At 35.8% G+C, this 14,404-nt stretch overlaps 1 protein-coding gene across 1 annotated transcript in view; it reads right to left on the bottom strand.

The window, feature by feature from the left end:
* Positions 1-13,308, bottom strand: part of UHRF2 (ubiquitin-like with PHD and ring finger domains 2, E3 ubiquitin protein ligase) — a gene marked incomplete at its 5' end in the record, with an annotated part of 26,157 nt that extends 12,849 nt beyond the window's left edge. The window contains 4 exons of the mRNA XM_010288680.1: positions 3,917-4,021; positions 8,611-8,718; positions 9,096-9,219; positions 13,122-13,308. Of these exons, the coding sequence (XP_010286982.1) occupies positions 3,917-4,021; positions 8,611-8,718; positions 9,096-9,219; positions 13,122-13,308 (524 nt within the window). The remainder of the gene's footprint in view (positions 1-3,916; positions 4,022-8,610; positions 8,719-9,095; positions 9,220-13,121) is intronic.
* Between the last annotated feature and the right edge of the window lie 1,096 nt (positions 13,309-14,404).

Raw genomic sequence — 14,404 nt, forward strand, 5'->3', positions numbered from 1 at the left:
TGAAAACAAATCATGTCATCATTCATCTCCGTTAAAGTCTCACAAGTCTATATGCTTGTAAGTGCTGACAGAATTGGTCTTATCTGCCCCATTGTCTGATTTATTTTTAATAATTTCATGGTTTAACACTGCAGTAAAAGGTGCCAATTAAAAAGGTCAATTATGTATTTCATTCATAAGTCAATCAAAAAACCCTTGCATTAAGTGCAGAGCTTGAATATATCATAATTGGTGTTTCTGAGTCTTCCCCGCAACCACCCTTGACAGTAAGAACCTGACAGTATCATGGCATATTCCATCACAATGAAAACATTTAACCATTTTAGTGTTAGCCAAATCTGGATCTCTTAACAGTAAGTAAGTGTCCTGGCTGCAGCTGGGATAGAGTTAATTTTCTTCCTAGTAGCTGGGATAGTGCTGTGGTTTGGATTTAGTATGATAATAATGTTGATCACACACTGATGTTTTAGTTGTTGCTAAGTAGTGCTTACATTAGCCAAGGACTTTTCGGCTTCTCATGCCCTGCCAGCAAGACTCAACAGGTCCGGACAGCTGACACAAACTGCCCAAAGCGGAATTCTATACCATATGATGTCATGCTCAGTATATGAACTGGGGGAGTTGGTTGGGGGCACTGGGGCTCAGGAGCTGGCTGGGCATCGGTCAGCAGGTAATGAGCAATTGTATTGTGCATCACTTGCTTTGTGTATTCTTTTATCATTATTATTATAATTACTATTATTTTATCTTCCCTTGCTGTCCTATTAAACTGTCTTTATCTCAACCCAAAAGTTTTACCTTTTTTCCCAATTCTCCTGAAATATTTATTAGGAATAATAATATTTAACATGAAAGTATTTCAGTATGTTAGGCACTCACAACCAGAAACCAAGGCCTATGTCCTTGACCTAAGGAACTATTCCAGAGAGAGTATTTCTTAGAAAGCATGAAATATAAAAAAGAGCTAAATGGTGCTCCACTAAGCATTGGCAACATTAATTTCTACTTTTTAATGTGCTATATCATTGTGTCAAATGGATTCCTCAATGCTTTAGAAACAGCCGGGTATGCAAAGTCCTGGGAATGAACTTGGGAATGAACTGGGAATGAACTCTCAGGATCTTTTACAAGAGGATGCAAACTATCACAGCAGGTATTATTCTCCAAGAGATTCTGAACCTCAGTTGAGAAATTTCCCATATTATCCTGTATGTAAAAGCACTTAAGGAAGAAACAATCTCTGTTCAGATTAAACTAAGCACACCACACAATTAATCTACCATCTTTACAACACTACCTCAATCCAGTGAAACATGGATCTTGATGCTTTTGAAAATAAAAAGCAGTTTTGAACCCAATACATAAAAATAATGGAGGGCAATTTTTCAATACAAAAGTGATATTTCATGAACGCTGTGATTGCACAATCACTGTTACTGTCCAATATCTAGTTTTTAAATGTTAGTCTATTCTGAAATTTTCTTAGAATTTAAATTCCTGAAAGATATCTTAATTTCTTCAGCTAATGTTCCTGTTATGGTTACTACCAAGAACCAGACCAGGAAATCAGCAATATTAACATATTCAAGATTCTAAAGCTATTACTAATACTAATTACAATTACTATTGCAATACCGTATCTTAAATCAGTAAGCCACATAGTTTGTCACTAAAATTCAAGATTAAACATTTAGAAGAGAGAGATTAATGTGCAAACATTTTATATGCATGTAATTAAGAATGAGGTTAAGCTTCATGAGCAAAACAACTTCACCCAGTGCTCATTTTGTAAACTATGACTGTACCCCTTCTCAATCTTGAGGGCAGATACTCTACTCACAGAACCTGTTGTAAGTGAGCACTCCAATACATCCAGAACATCCCAACCTGAGCGAAACTGCGGACATGTCTGGGTCCACAGGATTGTAAATTTCCAAAGGCACAGCATAAAAATGATCTGAAAGTTAGACAGTGAATTCTATTTCCTGCACTATATTTTTGCAATTATTTTACCCCAGTAGAGAACTCCTTATTTAAAGCCACAAGAAGAGCATTAAGACAGCACGTCAGCAGTGTGCATAAATAATGCATAAAGTTTATAAACCTACAGTAAAAGTCTTCCAAAATTTATTTATTTCTCAACTTTGTAAAAACTTACACACAAGTACCTATGTAATACCATTGAAATTCAATGTAATCTCATTGAAATTCAAATAACAGTCATCTCTCTCTTTTCTTGTTCTCATACAGTAAAGTGACTAGATGTGAGCAGAGGATTTTATCTGAATTTTTATTTAGAAACTTCATTCCTGGAATGAGATACTGCACTTAGGATACTTATAAGTACAGAATTTGAGTTTTCTGTGAATATTCTTATAGGACTTTAATTTCAACCTTTTCAAAAAAATAGAGAAAACAGAAGTAAATTGGGAAATAAAGTCTGATATATGAAAAAAGAACTGACGAGAAACTAATTCCAAAAACACACCTGTAAAAAAAATTTCCCCCTTGTATTCTTAGTTTAGAGAATCACAAAAAAGCTGACAATATACAAATTTGTGCTATCTTCTGCAATACTTCCCCCCAACTTCAAAATTACATATGTGTCATCTAGACTATGACAGTACTTAGGTGTCCACAAAAACACATGATAACAATGTCACTTAGATGAACTGGAAAAGACATGCAATCCAATTAAGTTTATTAAATATTTTGAATTTAATAATTACAATGAAGCAGAAATAAGGGGACATCACTATCACCATCAAAAAGAAAAACAAACGGAGTCTGCAGCATCCCAACATAGCAGGTACAGCTACTAAGCAACAGTATTCTTAAGATCCACTGACTAAGGGTCCTACAGCTTGGGTTGTGGTTGACTGTAAGGACGAAGTAATGTATCCCAACACCAAGTACCTCCTCATGTGACTTGTTCAAAAAGAGGCACAGACTCCTTCAGAGGCAATACTCAGCAGCAGCAGCAGCTGGTGGGTGCTGTTGGCAAAGAATACACTACATGCTGATGCTATTTCAGATGCTTATTTCTTTTTCCAGTGCCTTTTTCCTTGTGATTAACAGCTATGCGTGTTTTAAAAAACTGGATTGCTTAGTGCTTTTATCCTTCACCTGATGCATGATTCAAAATTCCACCTGATGAAGCAGAACTGCAGGAAGGAATGTAACCTGTGTAAACATTATTTAATTGCAGAGAACAGTAATCTATTCATCAATAAATTTTGGTCAACATCATGAGATGGAAGTCAGACGCAGTTACTGTTTTGTTTAGCAGCGTAACTGCTTCTATTGCTCTACTTAGATGTTAACATCAAAGTACAATTTTTTTCCAGGATCTTTGGTGATCATAATACAAGATATTGAGACTTTCCTAAGAAGTTCTGAAAAGTGCTCATCAGTAGGAGTCAAGAACCTTCAGAACTTCATAGAATCAAGTAACATGTACCTGTTATTCTTGCTTCATTAAAATAAATGTATCACATACTTAGAAACATAACAAATCCAAAGGAGGAGGCATCTATGTATTTTGAAAACAATAAAAATCATGATCGAAGCAGAACATAAAACTATTATTTGCATATAACTACACTATCAGATTTTACATAATACTAAATTCAGACTCCAAAACTACACTGAAATTTAACTATCCTAAACAATGTAAAATTCAGCTGTAATTGAGATATTTTGCTTGAGTATGAGGATAAGCATTCTTTAAGAAAGTCTTGCTTATGTACTTCTCCCTAAGAGACTGAAAACTGTTCAGTTTGTTATCAAGTAGCAGTTATTTTTTTCACAGTCATATTTGCATAAACATTAGTTTTAGGATCAACAAACATAACTCTATCTTTACAAACATTGATACATTAGAGCAGCAAAGCTTTTGCTTGCATAAATGACATACCACTTCATCTTCAAATCCTCCAGCTAATACAAGTGAATAAGCTCCATCATTACTGCGTCCATGGATTCCACCCACATGTGGTCTGTGAACACCTGCTTCGCTCACCTGGCAACAGAAAAAAAAAACAGTTTCTAGCATGTTTTTCAAACCACCAGCCATCTACTATCAGTTTTAACAATCAACTTTCTGCTTAAAATATTGTACAGGAGTGTCTGTGTAAATCGTTACTGTAAGACTGCCATTAAAGGTGAGAATTCCACTTGTTTTTAAGGAAGAAAAGCCAAAAGTAAGGACACCCCAAAAAAGGAAGGACAATGTAGGACAGTGGTGACACTGGAAGATCTAAGGGTACACTTTCCTATTTGGGAAAAATCTCCACGATTCTTTCCATAAGCAGTATTTAAGACTGTACTCACTGCTACACTTCATTTGCACAGTCATTCAGAACAAACCAAAGCAGATGGAGATCTGCCAGTTTGCTAAAATTTTACAATTCTTAACTAAGGAAGATCACAGTGACCCATGTAAAGACAATGATGTCAGGTACTATTAAGGTAACACATGTAATGGTGACCGACTTAGAGTAATATTATCACACTGCCTAACGACACAGAAGAAGCAATTGCAACAACGTATGGACCATAAGCTAGCTCTCCAACCAGGACAACTCTCTTGTAATGAACGTGCAACTAAGCTGCAACCAGACCAGCTGAGAGCTGCAGCTGTACCATAAACTGGAAACATTATTAAAGTCTGCTGGAAATATCTCTCCCACAAAATTTATTATTTATTAAATAGTTTCAAACTACCAAATCATGTTTTAAAAAAAACAACACACCTTTGTGAATAAAAAAGTCTGCATATTAAATACGTATTTTCACAGTATGTGATGACAAAAATACTATTATTAGAATGAAGGTTCCCAGCAGAAAACCCATTAGGATCTTTCTTCCTACCTTCATTATCTTCCTTCACACCTTGACTTTGCCTGTTTTTCTCATTCTGCCTCTCCCATTCCTGAACTCTTTTGCCCAATCTACACTTTTAAGCAACTTGTGTGAAAGTTTACCTTCTTCGCCTATAGTATTTTCATAATACAATACATCAGATCAAAGGTCCAGATGGCCAAAAAAGCTGTCTCTTAACAACCGACAATAGCTATGCACAGTATGAAAACTATAGAAGGACACAATAGCACTTCCTTGCACAATTTTCTCAGCATCCAGCTGTCTGTGGCTTAGACCTCCTAAGCTACTTAAAACTTCTGGATTCATAGTATCCAAGAGAGAAAAGAGTTCACATCAGTACTGCTTGTCATATGAACTAATACTACTTTTGTTCATTTTGAAGTGGGCAGCTGACTTTTTTTTATGACCCCTTTTTGCATTACAAAAATATGCATATTGGTCCCTAAACATTTCTTCATACTGTACATCATTCGGTAGCCATCTACACTACACCACATTTTCAACATTCTTCCAGAATTAAAAATCTTACCTGTCCAGTCAAAACCATTCCATCCCTTTAATCACAATAATGTATTGAGTATTAATACATTACTAACACTATATATTAATATTATATCCATTTATTAATTACAATTAAGCGATATTATAATATATCATAACAAAACATTATTAAATTGTGATTATTAATATATTATATATTAATAATATAGATTGTTAATTATCAATAATGCCGTTCATAATAATGTATTTTATTTTCCTGCCCTTTCCTGTCACAACAATTTAACTTGATTTTTTTTTTTTGATCACTATACTGTATGAGGACAGTCTGAGAGAGTTGGGATTGTTCAGCCTGGAGAAGAGAAGGCTCCAGGGAGACCTTCTTGCAGCCTTCCAGTACTTCAAGGGGCCTTCTAAGAAAGATGGGGACAGACTTTTTAGCAGGGCCTGTAGCAGTAGGACAAGGGTTAATGGTTTTAAACTAAAAAACGCTAGATTTCAACTAGATCCAAGGAAGAAATTTTTCACTATTGAAAGAGGGCAGATTCAGACTAGATATAAAGAAGAAATTTTTCACAATGAGGGTGAAGAAACACTGGCACAGGTTGCCCAGAGAGGTGATAGAGGCCCCATCCCTGGAAACCTTCCAGGTCAGGTTGGACGGGGCTCTGAGCAACCTGACAGAGCTGAAGGTGTCCCTGCTCACTGAAGGGGGTTTGGACTAGATGACCATAAAAGGTCCCTTCCAATTCAAGCTAGTGTATGATTCTACGATTAAGGTGACATATTTTCAAAATTAGCTATTGCAGGATCTCTTTCTTAAATAATAAGTAGCTGAAAGCCCATGACAAATTATATAGTTTGAACTCTTCCCCACCCCATCTTTACTATCCACAACAACTTAGCCCTCTCGCCTAACTTGATCAGATATTTGCCCATTTTTCCAGACCATTTATGAGTATGCTGAATAAAAAGTCCCCACTATTGCGCTCTTCTTTCCTGCTGTATCAAACATCCTTTCATTAATTCCTCCCTCCTTTCTTTCATTTCCAGGTTTTATCAATTAAATTTAGGTTTCTGGTAGGTGATTCACCCCAAAGATGAACTCTGGTAAGTAATTCATGCCAAAGATGCTCTTCAGATGCTCTCTCCAGAAGCAATACTTAGTCAATTTCCTTCTAGGGAAAAGAGAGTTTGTGTCATAAAAAACTACGCAAATCAGAAATTAAGAAACTACAGTCTCTAAATTCTCATAGATTTGCTGAGACAAACTCATTTCTCATACAAAAGACTAGTCATATGAGAAACGAAAGTGTAATTTAACTTTCTACATAGAAAACATTTAAATCTTAAAAAAAAGTATCTAATTTGTATGCAAAATTAAATAATTATGTAGAAATGGTAATTGACTTTTGATGTCTAGTCCACACAAATATATATAAAAATTAGCATTCTCTGCTTAATTTTCTGACAAAAACAGGGCTCTAATTCTATTCCTTTTTCCTACCAGCACTAGAAAGATCTGAAAACTATTAGCTTTTGTGTTATCAGTGGAATTCCTAACAAAAAGATGAACTATATAATTGACATTATTGTTGAAGCAGTGAAAATAAAACTTGATTTTGAGATTTTGAGTTTGCGTAAGTGATTTCAGAAACTACACTTACTTATGAGATTTTACTTAATCTGGAAGTCAACAAAAAGATAACTATTTTAATTCTAACCATTTAACCATTAACTGTTAGCATTTATTTTAATGCTAACCATTCACAATAAAAGTTCTTTAAACACAGGAGAGGTCAACAAAATATCCCAAAGTATCAAAATTGAATTTTCCTGTTAAGCAAGTAATTTTATATAAAATCACTGGTATGATGAATGGCATAATGTTACATTACAAATTAAATTTGCTTCATCTAAGACTTGTATTGATGGTAGTGTTGATGATGGACATCAAGATGAGACAGGACCAAAAGAACTAGTTTCAGTTTCAGCTTCACTGTGATTTCTACCAATGAGTCAAACTGAAAACTGTTGATAAGCAGAAAACGTCTGCTGCTAATCATATCAGCCTTAAAACTTGCATGGCCTTGCAAATCCAGAATTCTTCACACAGTACTGGAAGACACCACCTTCAAGAGGAAAATTGCCTACTAAGTGTTCTCTTCTACCAATTCAGTAATAAAATATCTGCTTTCTTCTCATGAGAAAGCAGGTGATTAAAAGTTCATAAAAGTAATCAGAAGAGGCTTTTGATTCTTGGCTTGCCCCTCCTCAAGCAGTTTAGAAAAACCTGTTTCTAGTCTTCCAAATACGATAGAATACATTTAATTACAATCCTTTACACATGCAACAGAAAAAGAAATAACTGATTTTAAAAATAAAGAAGTATCTATTTCCCCAACTAAAACCAGCAATTAAAAAATCAAAGATAAAACAAAAATCAGTGCTATCATATAAGGCTGGGGGAAAGGGAAGTAAGTTTGCTGGACACTTCAAAACCACAAAAAGTCAGTACTGGCACAAAATGAAGCTTTGTTTTTTCCTCCCTGCTTTGTTTTTTCCTGCCCCTCTGAGTATTGGCGTATACTGTGCGTATATAACCAAAATGTAAAATGGACAGGGAAAATTAACTCCCCTCCTACCCCAGATGGGATTATTTTTCTGCCTTTTTTTTTATCAATCTAATTTACCATACAGCCTAAAGAATATTTGCAACAGAAAATGAGCGCAAGAAACAACAAAGGCTGAATGGACAGCTAATTTCAGTAGGAGTACAAGGTTACACTGGTTTAAGCAGTTCATCAGCCTGAAACAAGATTTGGTTATCTGTTATGTATGACCAAAAAAACCAACAGGGAATCAATTTACAGTGCTATCACCTAATGTTTTAAAAATCTACAGTCTACACCTCATAAGTGGGATAATCAGTTCATGTGAAGTACACTTCAGAAAATACTTGACTCTATTCACTAAGTATCCCATTTAGAGTTTTAACATGTGAAATTTGTTTATCCTAATGACAAAAGAATTCTTAAGCTGTATTGTAAAATCAGTTTACTTCAACCTTCACTACTATGAACATCGCTCCCAGGAGTAGAATCTTCATGTAATTGCCTTGTTTAGTCCTGATGAAAATGGCAATTGTCAACCTAAAATTATTTTAGTGCCCAACCCATTCAACCAATCTTACTTACTTCAACTACAACTAATTCTGACACAACATACCTGAACTCTGAATTTCCAGGTTGTCCCAACAGGAACACCAGGTATAGGTCCATAATGATTTGAAGGAACAATAGTGCATTCCTTAGTTCGACCAACACAGGCCATGCCCTAAAAATACATCAGACAAAATGTATTAGTATTATAATATTGCAGACTATTTGCAAATTCAATGCAGATATCACAAAATCTGATCATTATAACAAACACATACTTTACAATATGTTAACAATTGTTAAAAGGAATGTTAATTAAGTAATATGTGTTTAAGGGTTTGGGGGAGGGATCGGGGTTGTGTTTTTTTGTTTTTACACCTAGTCACCTTAATAATTCTTCAACTGCCAGTAGATAGTGGGCAGGATTAAACATTGTCTTATTGTCTGTACAACCCAGTACTGAATTTTGTGTAGTGCATATATATGTAGAATTATAGATGTAGCACATACATGAACAATCAGAGTAACAGCTATTTCTAGAATACACTCTACCTTGCCCCAGTCTCTCTGGCTTTCAGTACTGGCAGATGGCATCTTTGCTTTCTTTTTACTCTGTTTGAGCTTTTCTCCAGCCTTTACAACTTCATTAGAATCATTTTTGCAGGAAGGACAATACCTAAAAAAAGGTTTTAGTAAATTCTCAATTACTTCATAATAATGGCAATGCATTTCTTGTAGCCAAAATAGTGTCAATTTTTTTATCGTGACTGAATATTTCAAGCTAGCAAACATATACCAGTCTTAAGCAGCTGACGCCTGTGGCTTAAAAAATGAACCCAACATGAATACTGTCAACTTTTTTAAAAGGGCATTTCAGTATCTTTGAAGGTAGAGTGCTAGAGGCAAAACATTTAACTATTCTTTCTCACATGGTATGTCTCCTGTATTCTCTCCATTCTGTCCTCTTTTATTCAGATCATGTAAGGAGAAGATAGCTGAGATGAGAGGACACTGCTAAGCAGTACTCATGGTTTGTTTCTACATCCTGCCCACTCCACCCTTATTTTTTGATTCTAGTGCAATAAATTTCACTGCAGACAGCTGAATATACGAGCCAAGGTATCATGTAATGTGCATAGACACACACACATGCACACACACTCACTCACTCTCTCACTCCACAACACTGAAGCCACATAGAATAGAGCACTTGAGAGTCATTCCAGGTAACACAATGCCATCCTGGTAGGAAAGTAGGAGATATTAGTATGCAGTACCTACAGCAGAGAGAGCAAGGGAGTACACCAGTCCTTTCGCTGCTTCTAATAACATTTTTATCCCACTCTAGGAATGCCAATGCAAAGGCTATTGTCCATGTTTCTGGCTCCCACGGGCTGGATTTGGTGCATACGCCACTACTGGAGGAAGCCTGATCTACAGTAACATTGACAACCTAGTTTAGATAACAACCACTAGCACTGCTACTACTACCACTGTTTTGTATTCATTAATTAACTTTTGTATGTGGATATGAATAGAAGAATTAATGATTAATGTCCACAGGAACAGATTTCACTATGTCAATAAAGGTGTTGAACCATTAAGACAATGCAGCTATCTAGATAAAAAGAAATTAAAAATAATACAAGATGTTGAAATTGTCTAACACCAAGACATTGAATGACATTACAGTTGCTTAAAAAAAAAAAACAGTATTCAATGACTGATTAAAAGAAGGAACACGACACAATGCAAATTCACACAGTGAATTAACTATGGCGTTCCCTGCTTCTTATTAGGGTAACAATATTACCTTAATATTTTTTAAACTGAGTTTTGTATGGAATATTAAATACTGTTTCGCACACAGAGTGGCTTAATCTCCGCAAGAGAAATTTATCGTCCTTTCCCAAATTGCACGCTTAGCCCCTGCAGAGTTTGCCAAATTTTACACTATAAAAATACTAAACGCAAAGTTTTTCCGTCAAGAAGTTAAGGATCAGACAGGCATGACTTTTTGCTAGAATGCAAGAAGAAGGGAGAACACAGACCTCCTCTTTGGTAGGCAACATAGCTTTGCCCAGTGCAACCACACTCCTTCTACATACGACCAAGCATTAAGACTGCACAGGGCTGGCACCACTAAGTATCCCAAAATTAACTGTCACTAGTCAGCTCCATAACAGTACCTCTCCCACACAGTGATTTCACCCACAGATGCCTCTATCTACTTAGAGTAATAAATCTTAAGACTTACATCGTTACAGAGCAAACAAAAACAAGTTAAAAAGCTTGACAGCCATTTTTCAAGACATTTTAATTATATGAATTAAGCTTCTACTACTTGCAGAAATTTGTAATTTTTTGGACAGAAATGTAAACAGAAAGGTCTAAAACTGCATTTAACATATGACCTGAGGGCCTATAAGGACCATATTGTCAGTCAATTTAATTCTTGTGTGGTAGCCTCAGGAGCGCTGAATATTCTTTACAGAGGAAAACAGTCCAGGGGACCTATGCAGCACTGTTACAGTGATATTAACGGAACAGTGTAGGGAGAGCTGAGCAGTAATGTCTACACTTTGAAAAATATTCTATTCTTCAAATTTTCTCCATAGCCATCTGAAATACAATGAGAATAACTCATAAGAATGTTTCATAAGAAGCTTTTGAAAAAGAATGGGTGCCAGTGAAGACTAGAACACTAATACCTAACCTGAAAAATCATTTGGAGCACTCAGCAGGCCAAGATAATCTTAGCACACTAGCTAAACGACAGCTGGTGCGATTTCAATATCAGTATCCTGATGTGCCTATCAAACCTTTTGTGTATTTGAGGATGTAGAATAAAATAGAATAAATTGTTTTCAGGGTAGAACAAAGGATTCGTGGGTTTTGTGGCAGGGGGTCACTGGCTTGAAGTACATATATATTCTTTATCAGAAACTTTCCTGTGACTAATTCCAGAAAATAGATGGACTTTACTGTTGCTGGAGTTGGGATTAGAGCCTGTTCTGAGTAAGAAGCAACTGAAGAATGGCAGGACTGAACAGATGTGTACTTCCAGAGAGACAGTCTCATTGAATATTCTGAACGAAGCCAAAAAAGAACTTCTCAGCTGCTATATCCAAAGGTCAGGTGCAATCAGGTGATGAGAGCGGTTTCCAACACGTGACATCAACTTACTTATGTTGACAAATAGTAAGGAAGAAAGAAAATGTCATGCACAGAAGACCAGACTGCCTTGACAGTAGAAAATTTGAGGATAGTTCAGACTAACATACTGTGTAATAAACACTGCTGAATAAACACTGCAACAATTTTGCATATGCAAGAAGTGGAAGGCACATAAGCACTATTCAAATAAATGCTATTTTTAGTTCCAACGACCCATAGATATTTCTAGTAGGTACTGAAAGTATTTCTTAGTGTTTCAAGCCAGCAGTTCCTCCAAAAATAATGAATACCACTTTTTCAATTCATAAATTTCGTGGGAAAAAGCTCAGCTTCCAATGACAGTATCCCTATTGGCCAAATGTACACATTGAAAAACATCTACCAATGTTAATGGTCTTGATCACTAAATCACACATTGGCATAAACACAGAAGGAGGTCAAAAAAACCACAGTGGACCAGAAAACATGCAGACTACTAGGCACTGCCCAATAAACAAGCCTACTATGGCATCCACTATGGTACAGGAGATTGAGTTATTTATTTCCAGAAAATGTTAAAACTTCCAAAGCACTTACACAGATTTTTACATAAAATTTAATCAGAAGGTCCAAAGGGATTCCATAAAATGTATCCATAGACATCTTAGACATTTATTGATGTCTATGTAATGGAAAAATTCATTAGAATAAAGTTCTATTTATTACTCATTTATAAAGGATTAGTATCTCATGTAAGTCACAGGCAGATGATAAAATATGAACAGTGTAAATTGTAAATAGCTAATAAAGACAAAAAATTATAGAGCCCAAGATAACTTAATGGGCTGCTAATGGGTCCATGCAGATTCACTTCAAAATAACAATTATCTTGATTTAACAATGCCAGTTAGCTTGGTTTTCCTGCTGGCAGAGCCAGGGACAGTAGAAATGAAGAGTAGCAAAATGGTGGCCCTCCCACAGCAGGAGAAATGAATGGAGTAGAGGCAACGAGAAGATACAGGAAGGGCACAGGGGCAGCAACAGGGACAGAGGATGAAGTGAAAGAGAAGGGTGAGCGTAAGAGAACTCTTCAAGCAATGAAGCTTGAATGAAATTAAAAGCTGGGGAACAAGCACTGTTGATAAAAACAATCAGATCAGAAAATGTCACAGAAGATCATAGTGATCATAATTAATAAAATGAACATACCAGTTTTGAATTAAAGCTTACTACTAATCCTTTGTGAATGATTTAAAAGAATTACCTTGACAGAAAACATAAGGTTTACATTAAGTAGATAGATGAAAAACACAGCAGGATTTAAAAAATTCTTCAGTACTGTCTCTCATGAAGTGCAAGTAACAAAAAGGTACCATGTATAGAATGGCAATATAGGTAAGTAAATCATCCTTGTATATTTACCAGTCCTCATCTTCTGGTATCTTGCTTAAGGGAGGGTTCAGGCAGTATATATGGTAAGCCATATTACATTCATCACACAGGAGTTGCATGTGAGCATCCTGTTTTCCACCACACAAATAACATGAACAAAACCGGCACTCCTTATCTGGATCAGCCCTACAGTGCTTGCATTCAGGGCCACTTTTTCCTGCCAAAAATAAAGAAAAAGTCAAATGCCACGTATCATAGAAAAATGCATTACTGTATCTACAGGAAAAAAATATTTCTGCACATGAACACTGCCCTCTTAAAAATGCTTTTTTCTTACAATGAGGTATTTGACTGTCTAGGTTAATGGGATTTCTTCTGCTGCATAAACAAGCAGTAAAGAAAATTACTTATCAGCAGCTTCTCTTATTTTCTCCCCTCCTGTTCCCAACATGCCACCTGCACATTCTCTCTGCAGAAAGAGCTTTGCACAATCTCTAGCTGGATTTTTCTTTAATACAGCCACAAAGAAATTCCAGTTAGGTAACTGGTAACAGTCAAATGAGGATGAAACTACAATTTGGAACATCTCTCTCCCTTAAATTAAATTTACAGTTGGATAGAAGAATTAGTAGTCTGAGACCACAGACAACCCCAAATTACCAGTTGTTTCACAGAAACGGTTTAGTTTACACACAAAGAAACACTAAGTTGCTGTTTCAGCTCACTGGGAAATTTGGACCCATGAACCCCACTATGAAACAAAACCATTGGCATTGGTTCCTCAATCAGGGGAAAATGCTTTTATACAAGAGAAAAACACTTAGTAGCCTAAACTAGATATGAAAGAGGAGACGGAAGAAACATTGAATACTTGTAGCAGAGTTAACACTTACAGGAGAAATGTTTGAAACAAATAGAAGGTCCAGAGAAATGCGAGAAGAATTCAGAACAGAACTTGATCACAGCCAAAAAAATTCCAAGATTAAAATTTTTAAAAAATTCATTTATAGGTTCTGTGCAAAACTCATCTAGAAATGCCAAGTAAGTGAATTTGAGCTTCAACTAGTCTAATACAATAATTAATAGAGTACTTCCAAACTTCTGTGTAATTAGTATTTTATTTGAAAGAAGTAATTGGCTTTGAATCAGAAGGCAAGGAAGACTAGAGAGACTCTCTCAGAGTTCGGAGTTGGAAGTAGGAAGCTGAAGAATCTAGCCATCTGAGAGAATAGAACATTTTGCTTAAAAGTTTAGAATGGGCCAGAAAATGTTATTTCGAGTACCATTCTGGAAGAAAAAATAAACACAGGTTA

The sequence above is a fragment of the Phaethon lepturus genome, unplaced genomic scaffold (genome assembly GCF_000687285.1).
Source record: "Phaethon lepturus isolate BGI_N335 unplaced genomic scaffold, ASM68728v1 scaffold16826, whole genome shotgun sequence".
Taxonomy (NCBI): domain Eukaryota; kingdom Metazoa; phylum Chordata; class Aves; order Phaethontiformes; family Phaethontidae; genus Phaethon; species Phaethon lepturus.